Genomic DNA, 20,551 nt, shown 5'->3' with positions numbered 1-20,551 from the left:
GCCACTTGCTTATCTTCCCGCCATTTTCTGCTTCCTTATTAATACTCCAAAAAATGGGGGGAACAATTGAAGAATTGGTTTTCAGAAGAAAAGAAAAACCCCAAAACCCAGAATCGGATTGCAAAAAATGGGTATCAAGGATCTCCTGAAATTTATGAAGCCTTACACCGAACCTATCCACATAAAAAAGTACGCTGGCAAACGAGTAAGAAACTAAGAATCAGACCTCATTTTCATTTGAAGTTCCAATTTTTCATTTGAAAAATTATTTGGGGTGTGCTCATTATCTTTGTTTCATCTCATTTTGCAGGTGGGTATCGATGCATACTCATGGCTTCACAAGGGTGGTGAGTAGTAAATAGTAAAACTATTTTTGTTTTTGGTGCAGTTTAGATTGATGCATTGTGTAGTTAGTGTACACTGTAACTAATCGTTAAGATGTTGAAGTTTGCATTTTTTTTTTTTGGTTTTTCAGCTTATTCATGTAGTATGGAGCTTTGTCTAGATTCTGATAGTGAAAAGAAATTGCGGTACATTGAGTACTTTATGCATCGAGTGAACCTTCTTCGCTACTATAAAATAACACCGGTTGTTGTCTTTGATGGTGGCAATGTTCCTTGCAAAGCAGCAACTGAGCAAGAGAGGAATAAGTATGGTTTTCAAGTTTTGAAATTGATAAAGTGCATATCTAGTTCCCATAGTGTGTAATGTCTATGTGTTTTTCTTTTCTTATGATTCAGAAAAAGAAGTGCTAATCGTGAATTGGCAATGGCCAAGCTCAAAGAAGGAAATGTTATTGCAGCTTCAGAACTCTTCCAGGTACAACACTTTTTTCTTTTCTGTCTCCCTTTATTTTTGGGTAGTTTTCTTGTTCCATGTTCTCTATGTTAGTCCCATGAAGGAAACATTGAATAGTTTTAACTTGGTTTTCTGTTGTAGAGAGCAGTTAACATTACTCCCCTGATGGCATATCAATTAATTCAGGTATGTTGTAAACATATCCTTTTATACATACTTTTGACTGATACCACGGAGAATACTTCCGCCTAAGGTTATCGAGCTCTCAATAACTCGTAAACCCTTCAAAGCAAGTTTACAATTTTACAGGAGTTTATGAGTTGAGCTTTATGATTTAAGTTCACCTATATTTGTGTAAGTTCTACGAGTTTAGGTGAAAATTCGAGTTTCATTACCTTGCTTTCACCTCTTTTTTCCTTTTTTGAGAAATACCAATTCCTAATCACTTTGCAGACTCTGAGATCAGAGAGCATTGAGTTTGTTGTAGCTCCATATGAAGCAGATGCTCAGTTAGCATACATGTCCAATCTTGAAGTAGAAAAGGGTGGAATTGCTGCAGTGATCACAGAAGATAGTGATTTGATAGCTTATGGTTGTCCAGCTGTAAGAACTTCTTCAAATCTATGATGCTGTGCGTCAGGTTTTTATTGCATTTTTCTAATGTATTGATGTCAATTATTGCTGCTTCATTGTTAAACTTCATCGAAGTCTGAAAGTTTTGGATTTGTTATTTGGTATGATTTTGAAACAGATTATTTTTAAGATGGACCGTGATGGGAATGGCGAAAGAATTGAGATAGAGAAGGTTTTTTGTGCCAAGTCCAGTAGACCTTCATTTCGGAATTTTGACATGAAACTCTTCACAGGTAAACTTTGTGAATTGCAATAATGCATCTGCATAAATGTGCAAATTTCTTGGTAGTAACCAACAAAAAAAGAAGGGAAAAAAAAAAAAAGACAAAACCCTGCAAAATCATTTACAACTTAAAGTATGCACTTGTAGTATCTTGGCATGAGATGAAAGGTTGATAAGGGATTTTTATTGTCTTTCCAGGTATGTGTGTCTTAGCTGGCTGTGATTTTCTTCCATCTGTTCCTGGAATTGGTATTGCTCGAGCTCATGCCTTAGTGTCCAAGTATAAGAACCTAGATCGTGTAAGTATCTTCATATCGGATAATAAGAACGTGTGCTGATTGAAGTATATCTGAACAAAATATGGAAGATATATTTTAAGCTCTTTTCATCTCAATTGCATTGTTCAGTTGGAATGAATTCATTATGATTTAGATTTTGACCTGTTCAGCATAAGGATTTATCATTTTCTATTTATACTAAGTCTGAACTTTGAATGCCAAATACCTATGATGATAAACTCAGAATTTAAGGGAAAGAGGCTTCACATAAATTCTATGTACTTGCAATATTGATGTTTTTGGAAATAAGATACAGATATATTTATCACATAAAATTTTCAACATGAATCACTAGGTTAACATTATAAGCACTCAGCACTTAGTATGAAGTTACATTTTCAATAAAAAATTTTCTTTCCCCTGGAGAAACTAATTCATATTTAGTTAGTTCTGCACTTCTGTATGGTACAACCTATATCGTGCCTTACCTATGTACATGAAAACTTAGACTATGTGCCATGAGGAAATTTTGTTAAGAGAGAAATTACACTTAGGCCAGTACTATCTTGATCTCTAACTTGATCAATGACTTTATCATCTTTTCAAGTTTCTAGTTAATTATCCTTATGACAAGCTATTAGTTACTAATTTACCACTACAAAATAAGTAGTAGCAAACAATTGTATTTTAGCCAAGAACTTCAATTTTTCTAGGATGTCTACTTTTAACTTCTATCATCAATAGGGGATGGAGCCATAAAATACAAGATTTTACAAATTTGGAATATTTTCTCATTTTGAATGTTAATAACAGCAATATATGCATTTTGTTGTAATACTTTAACAGAGGCAACTGGCAATTATGCTGTTCTTGTTCATATCACTTTGTTCTGACTATTAAATAAGATTTTTTTAACAGGTTTTGTCAGTTCTTAAGTTTGAGAAGGGTGATCAAATGCCTGAAGATTATGCAAAATCCTTCAAAGAGGCAATTGCAGTCTTTCAGCATGCTCGAATGTAAGTACTTAAAAAAATAGTTCTTGTTTCTTTTAAAGAGCATACATTATTATATCATCAGTGACTATGTTTCCTTATGAAATTAATGTGTAGATATGATGCCAATGCTAAAGAGCTTAAGCACATGAAGCCTCTTCCCCAAGGTTTTCTTGAATCACTCGATGGAACCCTTGATTTCTTGGGACCGTATCCTTTAATTAGTCTTATGTTGTTTCAACATTCTCGAACTCACTAGCATGTAGCATCTGTTTCCAGCCTTTGTAAACTGTGTTTTGGCAACAATTTCTTATACTATAGTTTTACATTATCTTCCAATTAGATGCTTGAGTTTGCATGACTTTTGAAACAGTGGATGGTTGAATTAAACACTTTCTCTAATGTAGCAAAACATGATATTTATATAAAACTATATTATAAATCAAAGTCTCTTGACTATTGGTCATGCCTTTAATAATGCACTTGCACTTTGCACTTTTGATAGGGATATTTGATCAATGTCAATCTACATGTGCTTGTTGAACATATTTTCCTTGACTAAATCCATTGCCATGTAGAGAAATTCCATCAACTATAGTCACTGCAATAGCTGAAGGAGACTTAAACCCATCAACTAAGGAAGCCTTTGATAAGTCTGAAAGTCCTGGACTTTCTCTTAACCGTATCGCAGTCAAAAGCATTGGTCAAATAAAGAAAGTTGAGGTTCCAAAACAACTTACCAAGGAAAACTGCTTCTCAATCTTTGTCTCCCAAAACACCACTGAAAATAATACAGGCAAGTCATGTAAATTAGAGAATCATGTGGTCATAATTTAGAAATTAATTACTCTTGACAAACTATTTTTTGGTAGTTACATTGTAGACTATATATAATTTGTTATGTTTACGCTAACTTCATATCTTGCATCATGACTATAAGGGAGAGTAGTATTATATTTTATAAATATAGGATGATTATCAAGTGTTGTAAAATTTTAATCTTGGGGTGGTTAATATCGGTTAATCTCAAAGGAGGTAACTGATTTTCGCTATCTATTAGAATGTAATAAACATTTTCTTCATCTGCATTCTGCAGTGACAAGAGAAGAGTTGATCTCAGATAAAGAAAGACATTCAGTTGAAGAATTGGCACTTGAGAAACTAATCATGCCACTGGAAACAAATGAAACAATTGAAAAGACCATTATATTTGATGACACTCCTTTGAAGGTTCCTAACAACAACCCATTCAAGATAATGAAAACTGAGGAAACATCTTTTTCTGTTCAGACAGATAATAAAACCACATTTGAAAAGGTTTCTATTGCAAGCAATGAGGAATACATTGACTTGTGCACACCCCCAGATAGTTTTGAAGAAGAAAAGGAGTCTCAGAATCTCTCAAGAAAAAGGGAATTTCAGAACATTTGCTCAGATGAACCGGTCTCAGGAGTGACTCAAGAAGAACTAGATTCAGATGTTGTTTGCTTGAATGTGGAATCACAAGGGAGTGTGAATTCTAAGACAAGCATGAAAAATGGTTCAGGATCAAAAGGAAGATGTGGAAGAGAAAAACAATCAAAGAGAGGCAAGTTCAAGCAGGCTTTGACCGGGAATAGAACTATTTTGAGTTTCTTTTCTAGAGTGTAATCATAAAATTTCTATGGCCATGAATGTTTTGTAATCAATTTAGGATATAATTCCCCATTTAAATTATAAACATCTAGCTTTTTATAAAATAGATTCATCACAATGGGGTAGGTGAAAATTAGAAAAGATTTTTGTTGGAAGACTTATAGTATTAACTCTTTTAAATCTTTCATTGGTCTGAATAAATCATGAGTTTTTAGTAATAAATTTTAGATAGTAGTAATTTTATTTAGACGTGTTTAAGTATTAGACAAAATTTTGGTAACAAGATATAGATACTAGAGGTTTCATTTAGAGCATTCAACATGTTTAAGTCAAAAGAAGAAAATTTTTTCATTTGCATACTTGAAAATATAGTTAGAAAAGAAAAGATGAATGAATTCATAGATTTTTAGACTTACTTTCTGTGCCTCATTTAAAACATAAGGTAGAGAGTGACATAAAAGAAACATTTTATTTGCATATACTCAAGTCGCATACATATATAATTAAAACCTCATAGGCAAACCACATAAGAAGTTAGGAACAAGATACTCTATAGAAGCTTAATTGGTGAATCAAGAAGCATTGTTGCCAAGCTCTTCATTAGTTCTTAGTCTTCCTAGTAAGGAGTTGCTTGAACCAATATGCTGACATCTTAGGGTATCTCTTAAGGGTCTTGAAATCAACATACACAATTCCAAACCTTGATGTGTACCCTAATCTCCATTCAAAGTTATCAAGCAATGACCATGCAAAATATCCAACTACATTCGCTCCATCATCCACTGCTTTCTTTAATTGAGTTAGATAATCTTTGTAAAAATTTATTCTTGTGGTGTCATGTAAGCCCTTTGGTAGAGTCCAACTTCCCGGATCATCCATTCCTACAAATCATAAACTATGTTAGATATCATGTTGAATAGGTACATACATATTGCTAGAATCTCGATTTAACTCTTAAAATCTTTGGATATTACGATTTTAAATGAGTGAATCGATTTTTCAAAATATGTGTTATGTTTGACTTTTCAATTCCACGTAAAATCTCTATTTTCTCTGATACAAGTACAACACTAGTACCGAAGGAAATAACATATATTTACAATAAAATCTTAGATTGCATTCTTGACAAAAATATGGTGGAAGAAGAAAATGACAAATTCATCCCTAACCATTAAAACAGCTAAATGCGTAATCCTCCTTTTAGTGTATGGATTATGTATATTAAGATCAATTTTGTTATCATTTTTGAATAATAAATGACAATTTTTCATCTTTAAATATCGAGGAACGATGGTGTCTTCGATCCTCTCTGAGGAAATTAGGATATTAATCAAAAGATTAGAAACAAAACCACAAAGTAGTAGGCTTATGGTGTTTACCATTTTCAGATAAGATGACAGTTGGGTTTCCATAACGCTCCTTGATGTATATTAGTGCCTTGTACAATCCCCATGGTACATTGTAAAGCCAATATGAATATGCCTGCACAGTTCAATTTCATGACAATATTAATGCATGATTTTTATACACTTCTAATTTTATAAATTGAACATGTACCACTTTTTCTAACTTACCTTCGGACCAATAGGTTTCCCATTTTTAGCATCTGCCAAGTTACATAAAATCAACATTAATCAAAGAAATGCAACAAAAAACACCAAAAAGATAAATTAAACTATCTTCCCTAGGATGTCGAGTGTCATATAACTTAAGAATAATGTTAGGAAAACAACTTTTTTTCAGCCAACATTAGCCATCTTTTTTTAAATTATTTTGCTTATTTTAAATTATAGACCTTAAATCATAAACCCTTAGTCCTGCACCACTCAATTATAAACTCTCTAAAAGTTAGTTTCTTATACTTTCTCACAACTTAAATATGAGGAGAAATCGGTGTAATTTTTTCTGTTTTGAATTGTAAGGGAAGCATGGATCTTACAAACAAATGCTACATTCCAATCTTGTTGGTAGCCTGGAACTTTTGGTGGTTTTGATAGGTGGGGTTCAGCCATGTAGTAAGTAGTATACTGGTTAATGCCAACAAAATCCATGGAACCCTTCACAATCTTAACTTCTTCCACACTGAACTTTGGGAGTCTGTTCCCAACAATGTTTTGCATGGTTTTTGGATACTCTCCATATACAATGGGATGAATGAACCTGTATGTGAATTTCAACATTTATTAAATATATGAGAGACTACAATTTCTAGTCATAAATTGACACAAAAACTAAGAATTTTGTTGTATTGATATGAAAAAGCACAACATTAAGATAGTGTTTGGTTACTATCGAGAGAGAGAGAGAGATGTAGTAAATAAAAAGTATCTTTTGAATTTAATTTTGATATATAATGTAAAATAGATTTACATGTGTATCTAATACGTAGTACGTAAGGCCATGTCAGCAAAAATACCTAGCTTATTATATATGGATCGCGTGAATGGTCATCCAAAAGAATGGATTTGATGAATGACTATGTAAAACATATTACACTGTTAATAGATCAAAATTAAACACTTTTCAAAATAGGACAACATAAACATAATTTGGGAAAGACTTTTAAGTTTTAACCAATTTCTGTATCTGCCTAAGAACTTTACTTGAACATACTTAGGCGATGATTTAATGTGAAAATGCAAAAGATTCTAAATTAATAACTATACCATCCAACATGAAAGTCTCTTGCTCTTTGAGCAGCATAGTTGTCAGCCTTGGATCTTGTAAGAGGCTCATACCACACAAAGTCCAAGAGAATTCCAATCCTACCCTTTTGAGTTTCCTGAAACAAAAAAGCACATTCATCCACCACATAAGAACTTCATAGCAATTCAAATCAAAGAAAAAAAAGAAAGAAAGAAAGAAAGAAAGAAATTGTTATCACTTGGTATTTGGTTCTGTATCTTTGAACAGCAGTTGCATGTGCCAAAATCAAATTGTGTGCAACAATGTAAGGCTCAGTGCCTGAGTTTCCAACAGTGCAATTCCCATATTCCTTTGAGCACCTTCCAGGGGCAAAGAAGCCATTGTCATAGCCAAGAGCAGCTACCACTCTTGGTTCATTGAATGTCATCCAGTTCTTCACTCTGTCCCCAAATGTCTTGAAACAGAATTCTGCATAATCTGCAAAATCATTCCTGTGCCAAATTTTATACATTCATAAGTAACAAGTACCATCAAAATTGTTGCTTAAGAAAAAAAAAAGTGTGGTACTTACACTACTTGGTGGCTCAATAATCCATTATATCTCAATTCAAGAGCTTGAGGAAGGTCATAATGGTAGAGATTTGCATATGGAGTAATGCCTGCAAAGGTTAAAGACTTAAGATTATTTATGGTGGCTTCACCTTACCAATTTAATTACACCTCATTTAAGTAAGGATTTATCATTTAGATTAGAGTATCAATAACTTCTTTTGAATTGACAAAAATATATTATGTACATAGACATAGATATTTTACCTTTTTCAAGTAAGGAATTGATCAACCTATTGTAATAATCTACCCCTTTCCAATTTACTTCGCCTGTTCCATCTGCACAATTATAATTGGTTAATTATAGACTTCATCAGCTTTCTTTTTTCCTGTTCTTATACTACTTTTCATCAAATATGGAAAATATAACAAAATAATTACTTGGAAAGATTCTTGACCACGAGATTGAGAATCGGTAGGCATCGAAGTTCAATTTTTGCATGAGATCCACATCCTCCTGTCATATTAAATACACTTGAGTTGAGTAAAATATATATATATATATATATGATTTGTTTGGATGAATTTTTACAAAATTGTTTTTAAATAAATTTAAAAAAAAATAAAAAATAAAAATAATTTTATGTTTAGATATTTTATATAAAAATATTTTTTTATTTAATAATTATATTTAGGTACAATAATATAAATATATTTTTTTGTTTATTTGTAATGTTAAAAATATTTTTTTTAAAATAAAAAGATCTTTAAAAAAATATAAAATATAAATTGTAATTTTTAATTTTTTTATTTTTTTAATATTTTTGTTTTTACTATTAAAATTTTTTTAAACACACTAAAAAATAAAAAATATATTTTTTATTAATTTTTTTTAATAACTTAACAGTACCCAAACAAATTCATAGCATGCACAAATTTCCCCTTTTTTAACTAGCTTTTGGTATTAAAAATAATTAATAAAAAATGAGAAGAGATAAAAACAATTTATTTTTTATAGCATAAAAATATAAAAAATATAGATAAAAATTAAATAGTACAAATATCATTTCTTTTTTACAAATATCTTCAATGTCACGGCTTTGAACACTAAAATTTACCCTGAAATATAGCACATGTATATTATACTGTTTCTAATTATCTATTGAAAAACATTTAACAAAAAAACTGATATTTTAAGATAAACTATTCAACTCTAATATCAAGATAATAATAATTTTTTTTTCAAAAAATACCTTAAATGTAGTTGAAATAATTAAATATTATGTTAATTACATCATTTCATATAATTTTAAGTGTTACCAGGATTTATTTAATACTTCACTCGGCATGTGTATTTTTTTGTTTTTTGTTTTTTGTTTTTTTTTAACCATTATTTTTTTTTTTTTTTTGTATAATGGAAGCATTATTTTATAAACATACAAATAGCTTTTGGGCCTACTGAATTTAATGCATACATTATAAAAAATTGGAGTTAAAAATTTATTGAAATGTGTTGATACTTGGTTCATTCTTCATTCAATTATTGGCACTTACTTTGTAGCGATGGTACTGATCCACCGAAACTTCTGCAGTTCCGTTACCGGCGACAATCCCTGTTTCCAATTTAAAAAACAATGTGAGCTTATGAATTTCATTTCATTAAGATAAATTCTTATATATATTACTAAAGAAGAAGAGTAATTCTTAGTTTTTAAATATACAATAAAATTAGTATTTAGTTATTTTTAAATTAAAAATAAAATTCATAAATAACAAAAATTAAAACAATTTTCATTTTATCAATTTCTCAATTTTTTAGTTTATAAAATATTCTTTCTTAAATACATGGGTCCAATAATTAAAGCAATAGCGTGCCAACTTATTTTCAGGATAAGAGCAATGTTGGAGATTCGTGGAAGAAGAAAAGAAAAATAATGGAGATTTTATTAGATTGGGGGATTACATTCTTTCTTGTAAGATTGGGTGATTACATTCATTCCCAATTAAATGACTGGATTATGTTACACGTCATTATTAATTTGATAAGGCACCAATATCCATACCCACATAAGAATGATGAATTAATATGTATTTCTTTTAATGAAATCGAGGTGATATGATGTGATGTTCTTACAATATTCGTGTTTTAATGATTTTAATTATTAATGTTAATTATAAAAAATATATAAAATATATATGATTAAAATTATTAAAATATTAATATTTTAAAAATATTTATTGTTTAATATCTATATTTTTTAAAAAGAAAAAAAAAAGGACTTTTCTCAGTTCTCACATACATTTTCAAACTAATTAAAGATATTTGAAAGGGAAAGGTATTCTAAAATATTTTAAGTAACATGCAAATCATGTTAAAAGCGGACAGTGATTGGACACTAGTTAAGTATAATTTGAAAATTATAATAAGGGTTTAGCAGTACATAACCAAAACTTTTGACAGAATTTCAACGTTAAAATAATATATGTATATAAAATATCAGCTATAAATATAAAAATATATATTAGATGGATTTAGTAACTGATTTTTTTATAGATATATTATTTTTTTTAAACAATAAGACAATATATTAACTTTTAGCCTATGAATAACAAGTAATAATCCTCACTACTTTATATCATTTAATTATCTTTAAGTCCTAAAAAATAATTGAAATGTTCTGATTGCATTACTCAAGACAACAGTTACAAGAATTTGGTAAAGAGAATTGTTGCTAAACTAACATCACTATTCTGTCCATTCACCAGAATATAAAGCACATAAGTAATAGAATAATATAGTGATGAGAGTAATAATTTGAATTAATTTACCTGGTTTAGTGATAAAAACATCCCAAATGCTGGGGCCACGACCATCTTTGTCGGCCATACCTTCAACTTGGTAAGCAGAAGTTGCTGTTCCAAACACAAAGCCCTTTGGGAACACTTGTCTGCTCAAACCCCCCGTGTCAAAATGCACCCCATCAAGATCCCCTGCACCCGCGCCACACTGGATTATTGTTGAGCCAACTATTACAACCACCAAAGTTGTAAGCAACAGTGGTGGAGATGGTTTTGGAGCCACCATCTTTGGAGGAGAGTGTGAAGAATAGTGTGTTTTGTGTTTTCTGCTTCATATGAGTGGGTTTATTTATATTGAAAAATGGGGGTTTAGTTTCTCCAGCTAAGAGGAAAATATTAATTAATTGAAATTGGAGATATCAATCTTTCTTTCGCATGCCACCATATCGCAATCAGTAGTGTGGACCATACGTGGCCATGCGTTTTTTTTTCCCACTTTTTTTTTGTGGTACTAATCGTTTATCTCCTTTTTCCTTTTAAAAAAACTATGTAATCTCCTTTTTTTTTTCTTTTTTTAACTGTATTTTCTAGTTTAACAAGTTAAGGAATAATTCGTTGCAAATTCAAATTATTTAAAAGTATGTCGATGACTACGGAGTTGAGATTTAAACTTTTAGATAGCATTTGATGGAGAGATAGAGACTGAAAAATTGAGACTGAAAGACAGAGACTAAGAAACAGAAACATAAATAGATTTTAGTATTTTGTTTGGTGTAAAGTGGGAGACAAAAATTAAAATAAGAATGAAATTCTGATTTAATTTGTACAAAAGATAAAATTGAAATTAATTACTTGAAATGAAGGTATTTTAGGTATAAAATGTTATTAAAGTTTCAGTCTCTGTCTCTAAAAATTTCAGTCCCCTGTATTCTCACTTTTTGCAGGTACTGAAATACTGAAATTTTAGAGATAGAGACAGAAATTTTTAGTACCAGTTTCTGAACGAACAAACATGATATTGAGTTTCAGTCTCTGTCCCAGTATCTCAAAACAAACGTTACCTTAATACTTGTATAAACGAACAAGTAAACTGACAATTCCACCTATTCAAATTAATTTAGTCTTTTTTTTTAATTAATTCTAAAAATTTGTATTCTTCATTGTAGTTGGCACAAAAGGTTAAGTTTTGGGATTTACTAGCTATTTGGTTTAAACTCTTCTAAAATAAAAAAAAAATTAGTAAAATAAACAAAAATAAAAATTGTCATATTTAAATTAAAATAATAAAATTTACACGCGACAGAAGTTACAAATCTAATGATAATTGACTTCTTATTTTATTATTCTATAATTTTATTTACTTTAGAAAATTTTTTCTAATCTCTTATATTTACAGAATAGGTAACTAAAAAAATATTACTGAAAAAATTAATTATAAAAAATATAAATAATAAATAAATTTTCAAAAATATAAAAATGTGATAAGAATAACAAAATATTACTCATTCTAGAAGTGATAAACGATTTTTGTATTTAGTAAATAATTTGTGATCTAATACAAAAGATATATATTTCAAATGTTCGTAATACGAAGAGTTCAATTATTATTTAATAGTTATTAGTTTATATTTTTAAATATCAGAATGTTCAATTTAATTTTGTATATTTTGATTTTTGTTTGTTTAGTTATTAAATTGAGCTTTATATTAGTGGATTTAGGATTTTCTTTATTTTAAACTAAAAAAAAAAATATAAATACCTTCTAAACTATTGTAACTACTATAGAGTGGTTAAAAGAGTGTCAAAAAACTTTTTGATTTTCTGATAAAATTCTGGTATGGATAAATGAGGTTGAATAAATTCCACTCTTATATATTGTATTGGGGAATTGAGTATACAAGGTTGAGTGATTCCGTTTGATTCAATTTTCAAATTATGGTCTGAACAAGTTAGGTTAATTGAGTCCATTTCTTATTATTACATTAAATATATTAAATAAAAAATAGAATAATTCTCTTTGTATTTAATTTTAATTTTTTTTAATCACCCAAAAAAAATTTAATTTGTTTTTTGCTTCTATTTTAATTTCAATATTTTTTTTATTCAATTTCAATCATGTATTTTTGTTTATCCCTTTTTTGTATTACTAAATTTTTGTGAAAACATTTAGATAATTATACAGAAATATAGAATATACATAAAAAAATAGAAATAAAATGTGATCTCTATAACTGTTTATCGTTTTTTTTAATTATTTAACATAAAATCACTAAATTTAAAAAATAAAAAAGTCTAATTTCTCTAATCACACTTGTAGAAATCTAAATTCTAAAGTTTTTAACATATATATACAAACATAATATCTAGTTATTCTTATCAATTTTATTTTAAAAAAATGGTTATCAATAATTTTTTTTGTCAGCAAAATTGATAGTTTAGCCTTACATACTTGAATCTTCCTGAAGTCATTAGAACATGCAATTAATTAGGCAAAGGAAGATTTTCTATCGCATAGAACAATAAATGAATCTTTTGGGTGATCCTAAATTTAAAATTAGGTGATACTATATATTACTCATAATATTTTTGTAATTCTTTTAATGCATGCATTTTCTTAGAAAATAAAGAGGTTTATTATGATTTGAAAATAAACTTGTTGGTTAAATATTGGTTTAAAACAATTGGACATCCGGACTTTTTCTATCAACATATGGTTGATTAAAGTGACAAGAATCGATATTTAGAAAGTCATGCAACTTTTAAAATTTCAAATACTCGAATATGATGTGCAGCAGTATAGAAAGATACCTACGAATGATTCATAATAAATAATAAATAAATATAAATAAAATAACAACATTTTACACGTATTAGCTTTGCTTAAAAGACTCAAGTAGTCCTCAGTAATTAATATACATATACGGATAAGAAATCGTGAATTAAAAGAAACGATTATCTTATAACGTGTTTCTTTTAGTAGTAAAATTTACATCATTCTTTCTTATTTTGTAAAGTTGCATGCTATATAATAATAAATTCACTTGACCTTCACAAATGATGATCATTCTACCATTTATTAATACATTGATAATACTAGAATGACAAAAAATAATCTAAATTTATTTTATTTATTAATAATTATAGTAATAATTAATCATATTAAATAAAATACATTTAAACTGTTTCAGTTATTTTTTATCACTCAAATATTATTATATTATTATTAATACTTTACACGTTAGGATAACATCACCATAAATTTAAACCCAAAAAGAAACGAAATCTTTATATATATACAACTTGCTATGTACTTTTCAAACCATAACTTGTACGTTTTTAATTTCTTTAATTTCTTGTGCTAGAACTTGGAAATAAGGGCTTTGATGATAAATTATAACCGGGATAATTGTTATTTTTTTATGCTAGTAATTTACCGAATAATTAATTAATATGGGGATATAACGAATAATTATGAATTAATAAGTTAAATTCTATGTGATGGTGTGCCAAAAATTCTTATTTCAAATCTTACACATAATCTTTATTACCGTTTGAAGAGTATCTACTAATTAATAACATGAAGTATTGAACAAAAGTACTGGTTTATTTTGTATCAAATAATGGAGCATATTTTGTCATTTTCTAATCATTGAAAGATAAATTCACAGTTTTTTGCCGCGGTCCCGCTCGTCACTAATATCTAGAAGTAACCATTGTTGCTGTGTCAAATGTCGGTGCTATGCGTTGCCTTTTGCCATGCAATTATATATTTTTTATATACACAACAAAAATATTTAAAAGCTCATGTCTTTTTCTTCACATCGTTTGAATTTAGTCAAAACCTTTGGGTGTAAATGTCCAAAAAATAACAAAAAAAAAATAATAATAATAAAATAAATGAATAATGAGAAAAGGGATATAAATGTTTTCTATCAATAACTAATTAATGGAACAACTAAAAACCTGGAATACTTGAAATGCTGTCTATCAATTGTATTCTGAATAATATAAGAAGGTTTTAAATAAAGTACTAAATTCGAAAAGTATAAGATAAGAAAATACATTAAATCAATTTAATAATCAATAAATTTTATATATTAAAATTTTTTCCACTCAACTTTAGTATTTACTGATAAACTAAAGAATTATATATATATATATATATATATATATATATATACTTAATCTCAACTATAAATTGAATTAGAAACCATTTAAAAAGTAACAAAATATTTTGTACTTCTATCTATTTATCTAACTAACTTTACTGTTATTATTATTAATCAATTTTGGTATTTTTTTTAGTAAATGATTTAATAATTATTAGATACTCCATAAAATATATAATGGAAATATGAGGAATTTAGTGCATATTTTTCTTTCCTAAAATACCATTCATCATATATAATTCATAAAAAATATGTTTAACTATTTCAAATACATACTCAAAAAAAAAAAAAAAAAACCGCATTAATACTTTTAATATATCAGTATTGATAATGAATAAACAAAAATTATTTAATATTTCATATTTTCATAATATTTAGGTTTAACTTTGGTCTTATAGTTTTATTAAATTTATAATTAAATCTTTATTTTTTTTTTTAATTGAATTCCTACATTCCTTTTAATTTTACAATTAGGTCATTTTTATGTCAAAAATATTAAAATTAATATAATATTTCTCCCAAAAAATATGTGATCAAAGATCTAATTAAATTCTTAATTGTGGATACCTTCAATTTGCAGAGAAATATTCAGTTAACTCTAACATTTTATACACTAGAAAGAACCTAATTACAAAATTAAAAACAACGTATGTACTCAATCGAAAGAAAAAAAATTTATAAGAACCCAATTACAAATTTGGTGAAACTATAAAGATTAACAGAATAATTAAACCTAATATTTAATTATGCATTCTTTGATATATTTATATAAAGCTTATTTTTATTCTTATGTCCTATTTATTTGCCTCTAATATTTAAAATTTCTTCCTCATTCCTTTGTCCACATGTAGAAATTGGTGAAAATACAGTTTTGAAGTACACTTAAAAAGCAAAGAGAAAACCAAAGAAATTTTTATGAGATAGGGTTAATTACTACAAAATTAAAAAAATATATCAAAAGACAGCTTCAAATTTAAATAACAGTAGCAAAAATAACAAGAACAAGCCAATTGTCTTTAAATCTGAGCAGAAGTTCAAAAACCAAGAGTAGAGAAATTGGAAAGAAGATTCCCATCATAGTTTGTGAATATTGCTCTCGCTACCTCTTTGATCATGAATGAGATTATATCATTTAAAAACAATGCTTCACGAAGCATAATTTCGTTCCTTATATATGAAGTTGTAAACATGTATCAATTCAGTAACAATGCAGATTCTAACACTTAATTATGTATTTAGTTACAAGTCTTGACAAAAACAAAGCAAGTCCATTGTGTAAATTAGACAAGATTCAGAAGAATCAATTGTTTTTAACTTTAATTTATAAGAATTGAAGTGTATCTATCATATATAAATTATCACTCTATAACATCCATTCCACTGTGGACTAACATCTTGTAAGAATTATATTAGAAAAGTCAACGATATGCAAAATAAGACACATGTTTGAAAAGCCCCATCTAATCCTATATCCATACTTAAATTTTGATACCTCTTCCATGAGATATAAGTGTATGAATATTTAAGTTAAGTGTATGAATATTTAAGTCAGATATATTTGGCAAACATATTAAATTATTTAATGATTTATAATACTATTTTTATGTAAAGATATCATCACGAGAGTATCTGCTTCTTAAGATAAATATTTATATGGTAACATTTTCACATGAAAATGACATTGTGAATCTTTAGATGGTTAGTCAAACATATTTAGTCAAACATATTAAATCATCTAATGGTCTACAATGCTGTCATCGCGAGAATATTTACCTCTTAAGGAAAATACTGAAGGTGGATACTCCTATGATAACATCTTTACACGAAGATAACATTATGAACTTTTAAATGGTTAGTCAAACATATTTGGTGAAACATATCAAACCATCTCATAATCCATAATACTATTTTTATGTGAAGATATTATCGCGTGAATATCCACCAAATCTTAATAACAAGCCCTGCTTTTTCCTTGTGCTAATACTTCAACCCTGCCGTCTTGTTTCTTCATCTTTGCAATCACTTGATGAATTCCTCAAAATTAGATAGAAGTGGTGTGGCTAAAAAACAACCATAATGAATTCTTTCACATCTTCTGATTGTAATAGAAGAGAAACATCATCCGTTAAGAATTTGAATCCTGTTTCCAAAAAAACCAAACAACACAATTAGTAGTTTCATATAAACTGAAAGATGAAAGATTATCACATAAAAGAAAGTATCTGAATTGTATTATCATTGAATATGACGACAAAAAAATATCAAACAATTCTATATCCATATTTTTTATAGGATAAAACAACAACTTTTGGGTTGATATATGAAGGAAATAACAATACCAGAAAATTAAGCATGTCCAGTTTGGTGTGAGGCCTTGATATAAGCAAGAACCTAAAAGAGAACAATTGGAAAAAATTAATAATTAAACCATCTATATAGATATAAAATTTAAAGAATAAATATGAATGAAGAATTACCCCCTTGTTTGTCCAGTGGATTCAACAATATAGTTCATGCCTTGCCAAAGAAGTGCAAGTGGAACCCAATGGGGAGGATACTTAAACCGCGCAACATCCAAAATAAGTACCATGTCCTTGCCAACATGATAGCCTCCGATAGGAGAATAGTGCCCAGCTCCAGTCTGCAGTGCCAATTTAAGAATTTTTTCATTACAATAAAATATATGCACCAACATTGTCTTAGTTGTTTACCAAAACAGATTCAATCATCAAACAAACATGTAAAATTTGGAAGGACAATTTCAAAAACCATCAGCATACTTGTTTCAGAGCAGCTCTGTAGTATGATACGATTACATGACATTCATCAGAAGTTGAACATTTGGTGACGTATTTGCGAAAATCATCGATAGTGCTATGGCTTGCACGAAAGGGTTCAGCTTTTGCTCCAGCACAATGAGCTATTGATACTAGCTTCTCAAATGAGATGCCATTAGCTTTTACCTTTTCCAAAGGTACACAAGAATCTAACATTGATTCATCAAACCATCTCCAAGGTCCTACACAAATAAAATTTTCCAAAGGCAAATATATTGAATAGCAGAAGTGGAAAACCAACATTGATTGGATTTCATCATTTGAAATCTAAGTACAAATCAGAAATGCAGATATTAAGAAGTTTACAATATATACATAGATCGATTTTGATGCATCGACATAGAATGGTTCAACACTTTTCATCCAGAACATGTCTCTGTTTGCGGCATTCAAAGTAGTAAGTAGTAAAGTAAGTTATATAATTTAGTTGACAGGTATTATATAGATGGTTAGTTGTCTAGTGATTCTTTTTCTATTATTTTATTTTTTTGCTTTTAAACATTATCATTGCATACAAATTAAAATGTAATAAGAGATATTAGGCTACTAAGGATAGTGGAACTGAGGGCTAGGATTTAGTATTGTATTTGGTAGTTAAAAATGATAATTAATATTTTAATTTCAAAATATAAAAATTTTAATTTCTACAATATTACCAGAAAATAGAAACACATAGACTAAAACTTTAATAATATTTATTTTTAAAAATATCTTTATCTAACTTTTTAGAGTTAATATTCAAAATGGTCCCTGAAATTTGACTCCCGACGTAATTTAGCCCTTAAACTTTCAATTGACTCAAATTGTACCCTGAAATTTTGATCCGTGCCTCAATTTGGCCCTTTCGACATTTTCCATTACCGGAAAGCTAACATGGCAATTTTAAATAACACGTGGCAGTTAGATGATGTGGCCAAAATTTCCAAGGCATCAATTTAACCCCTCACAATTTGAATATAAAACCTAACGTAGCCCCAATTCTTCCAAATCGTAGTAGTCTCTCCAAGAGTTGGGGAGCAGCAGCCAAGGCTTAGGTAGTTCTAGCAGAGCTCGTTCGCATGGTGGCTGGGTGAAGAAAACGATTTGTATAGAGAATTATATTCATTAATTTTGCTCTCTGTATATGCTTATTGATGAATTATATTCATTGTGGTACTTGCTGTTTTAGATAATGGGAAGAAAAGCTAATTCTGATGCTACTTTTCTTGATATTGAGATATCGTATTATAAGAAGGGAAAACACTACTTTTCTTGATATTGAGATATCGTATTATAAGAAGGGAAAACACGTTGAGGTGGAGGAAGTTCCATTTGAAGGTTCTAAGGAAAGAAAGCCATTGAGTGAATTGGATGGTTTGAGTTTGGTAAGGCCTATTCTGACTAAAGGGGCAACCTTCCAATCCAATATAATAGACAGTATTCTTTTTATAATTTTTTTTTTAATATTCTCTTATGTATATTATTATTTTTTATAAAATTTCTGTTTTGCACTAATTCATCAATCAGAATTATCATCGGATGCCACTTTGAACTCAACATCATACTTCAAGATTAGAGAAACTACTACGATTTGAGAGAATTGGGACTGCGCTAGGTTTTATATTCAAATTGTGAGGGGTTAAATTGATGTCTTGAACATTTTGGCCACATCATCTAAATCATCTAACTGTACAATGCCACGTGTCATTTAAAATTGTCATGTCAGCTTTTCGGTAACAACAAAAGTCGAAAGGGCCAAATTGAGACAGGATCAAAATTTCAGAATACAATTTGAGTCAATTAAAAATTTAAAGACTAAATTATTTTAGAGATCAAATTTCAAGTTTGAGTATTAACTCAATTTTTTATTATCTAACTCTATCCCTTTTCTCCTAAAAGGGGGACAAACCAAAGCTGCGAAACGGCAGGACAGTCGGCGAGAGTATTTTAGTAACTTCAATTTCTATTTTTATTCTAAACTAAATAGAATATTAAAACGTAATTCAGTGCACTCTACATCAAACAATACAAAAGATCTAATTTCTGTCTCTCAGTTTGCCGAATAAAAGAAAGAGATATAATTACATTGATGGAGGCAAACTAACCTTTCCATTTCCTTCCAGGGTCGATGGCAAGAGCATTCAAGATCATCGATAGACTAGCGAGACCACAATAAGTAAGCTCACTTTGTGTTTGGAAATAGGAAATCAAACTATTGAAGCCTTGCATAGTTCCATTTTGAAATGCTTCAAGGAAAAGTTTCTATCCTTCAAAAAAAGAAAAATAAAGTAAGATAAATTACATAGAAAGTAATAAGTACAAGAGAGGAAAGTATCAAAGAAACCATGATTATAACCAGGTATTTGCTATATAAATTATAAAGCTAAATAGTAATTATAATACATATATATATATACCTATACGCTGATAATTGTACAAGCACATCATGCATCAATAAATTGGCATTAAGAGTGATAGAGAATGGTTTGAAGCAAGTATTGACCTTGCCATTGCTGGAAACGAAATCAACCGCAGGAGGCGAGGGAAGAAGTCGTTTGTAAAATCCTTTAACCATTATGTTCTCTGGCGGCAGTGAAGGTGAATGGAGGAAGCTGTTGGAAGAAGAAAATGAGTTTTTCTTTAAAAACAAAAAACGGTTAGAATATCCATATGGTGTAACAAATTTGAAATTATGGCCAGAAAAGCAGAAAGGCGAAAGCAGATCATAAAAATGAGAGGGATGAGTTGAGTTTTGGGTCATGTCGTTGTTGGGCCATAATAGTCGGAGTTTGAATCCGTAACAAGAATGATATTGATTAGAAGATAATTCAAAAACACTCTATAGTAAAACACACTCATTGATTTTCAATTGGGCATATTTATGATTATATTTGTATTTGATTTAGATTTATTGCATAGAGATTTGTCTTGGATTGGGAAGATTATTATTCTATAAGATTTATTATTTAGAATGGATTGATTTTATTTTTTTTCCCCTTTATAAAGGTTTCTC

The 20,551-nt window shown here is 28.9% G+C and overlaps 3 protein-coding genes across 4 annotated transcripts; 1 reads left to right on the top strand and 2 right to left on the bottom strand.

Annotated features, from left to right (window-relative positions):
* On the top strand, nt 1-4,637 carry LOC107642092 (5'-3' exonuclease family protein). Its single transcript, XM_016345410.3, has 12 exons — nt 1-205; nt 311-347; nt 476-650; nt 741-819; nt 940-984; nt 1,252-1,401; nt 1,550-1,664; nt 1,853-1,953; nt 2,851-2,948; nt 3,042-3,134; nt 3,503-3,720; nt 4,021-4,637. The coding sequence occupies exons 1-12, from the start codon at nt 128-130 to the stop codon at nt 4,572-4,574; spliced, it is 1,743 nt and encodes a 580-aa protein (XP_016200896.1). The 5' UTR covers nt 1-127; the 3' UTR covers nt 4,575-4,637.
* A 372-nt stretch (nt 4,638-5,009) lies between these two features.
* On the bottom strand, nt 5,010-11,066 carry LOC107644224 (beta-glucosidase 44-like). Its single transcript, XM_088487657.1, has 11 exons — nt 10,584-11,066; nt 9,309-9,367; nt 8,196-8,271; nt 8,022-8,093; nt 7,777-7,864; nt 7,444-7,696; nt 7,226-7,341; nt 6,499-6,719; nt 6,134-6,165; nt 5,939-6,041; nt 5,010-5,440 (listed from the first exon to the last, which is right to left on the bottom strand). Exons 1-11 carry the CDS (start codon nt 10,837-10,839, stop codon nt 5,160-5,162), a joined length of 1,557 nt encoding a protein of 518 aa, XP_088343783.1. The 5' UTR covers nt 10,840-11,066; the 3' UTR covers nt 5,010-5,159.
* Nucleotides 11,067-16,358: 5,292 nt separating this feature from the next.
* LOC107642091 (glutathione gamma-glutamylcysteinyltransferase 1-like) lies at nt 16,359-20,307 on the bottom strand. 2 transcript variants are annotated; one of them, XM_016345409.3, is made up of 6 exons: nt 20,042-20,307; nt 19,644-19,800; nt 17,503-17,741; nt 17,200-17,363; nt 17,062-17,113; nt 16,359-16,862 (listed from the first exon to the last, which is right to left on the bottom strand). In XM_016345409.3, the coding sequence occupies exons 1-6, from the start codon at nt 20,297-20,299 to the stop codon at nt 16,848-16,850; spliced, it is 885 nt and encodes a 294-aa protein (XP_016200895.2). In that variant the 5' UTR covers nt 20,300-20,307; the 3' UTR covers nt 16,359-16,847. The 2 variants fall into 2 exon arrangements, with proteins under 2 accessions (XP_016200895.2, XP_088344552.1); XM_088488426.1 differs by having other exon boundaries at nt 16,708-16,862; nt 19,644-19,805; nt 20,042-20,121.
* Between the last annotated feature and the right edge of the window lie 244 nt (nt 20,308-20,551).

This window comes from Arachis ipaensis, chromosome B5 (genome assembly GCF_059453495.1).
Source record: "Arachis ipaensis isolate K30076 ecotype BB chromosome B5, ASM5945349v1, whole genome shotgun sequence".
Taxonomy (NCBI): domain Eukaryota; kingdom Viridiplantae; phylum Streptophyta; class Magnoliopsida; order Fabales; family Fabaceae; genus Arachis; species Arachis ipaensis.
This window is presented reverse-complemented; position numbering and strand designations above follow the sequence as displayed.

Bases quoted from the DNA above. Each gene is read 5' to 3' on its own strand.
- LOC107642092 (XM_016345410.3), top strand. From the start codon at position 128: ATGGGTATCAAGGATCTCCTGAAATTTATGAAGCCTTACACCGAACCT. The intron at 1,402-1,549 runs GTAAGAACTTCT...ATTTTGAAACAG, and splicing joins TAGCTTATGGTTGTCCAGCT to ATTATTTTTAAGATGGACCG. The intron at 1,665-1,852 runs GTAAACTTTGTG...TTGTCTTTCCAG, and splicing joins TGACATGAAACTCTTCACAG to GTATGTGTGTCTTAGCTGGC.
- LOC107644224 (XM_088487657.1), bottom strand. From the start codon at position 10,839: ATGGTGGCTCCAAAACCATCTCCACCACTGTTGCTTACAACTTTGGTG. The intron at 7,865-8,021 runs GTAAAATATCTA...TAACCTTTGCAG, and splicing joins CAATTCCTTACTTGAAAAAG to GCATTACTCCATATGCAAAT. The intron at 6,720-7,225 runs GTATAGTTATTA...ATTCACATACAG, and splicing joins AGAGACTTTCATGTTGGATG to GTTCATTCATCCCATTGTAT.
- LOC107642091 (XM_016345409.3), bottom strand. From the start codon at position 20,299: ATGACCCAAAACTCAACTCATCCCTCTCATTTTTATGATCTGCTTTCG. The intron at 17,364-17,502 runs GTATGCTGATGG...TTGGCACTGCAG, and splicing joins ACAGAGCTGCTCTGAAACAA to ACTGGAGCTGGGCACTATTC. The intron at 17,114-17,199 runs GTAATTCTTCAT...GTTCTCTTTTAG, and splicing joins TCCACTGGACAAACAAGGGG to GTTCTTGCTTATATCAAGGC.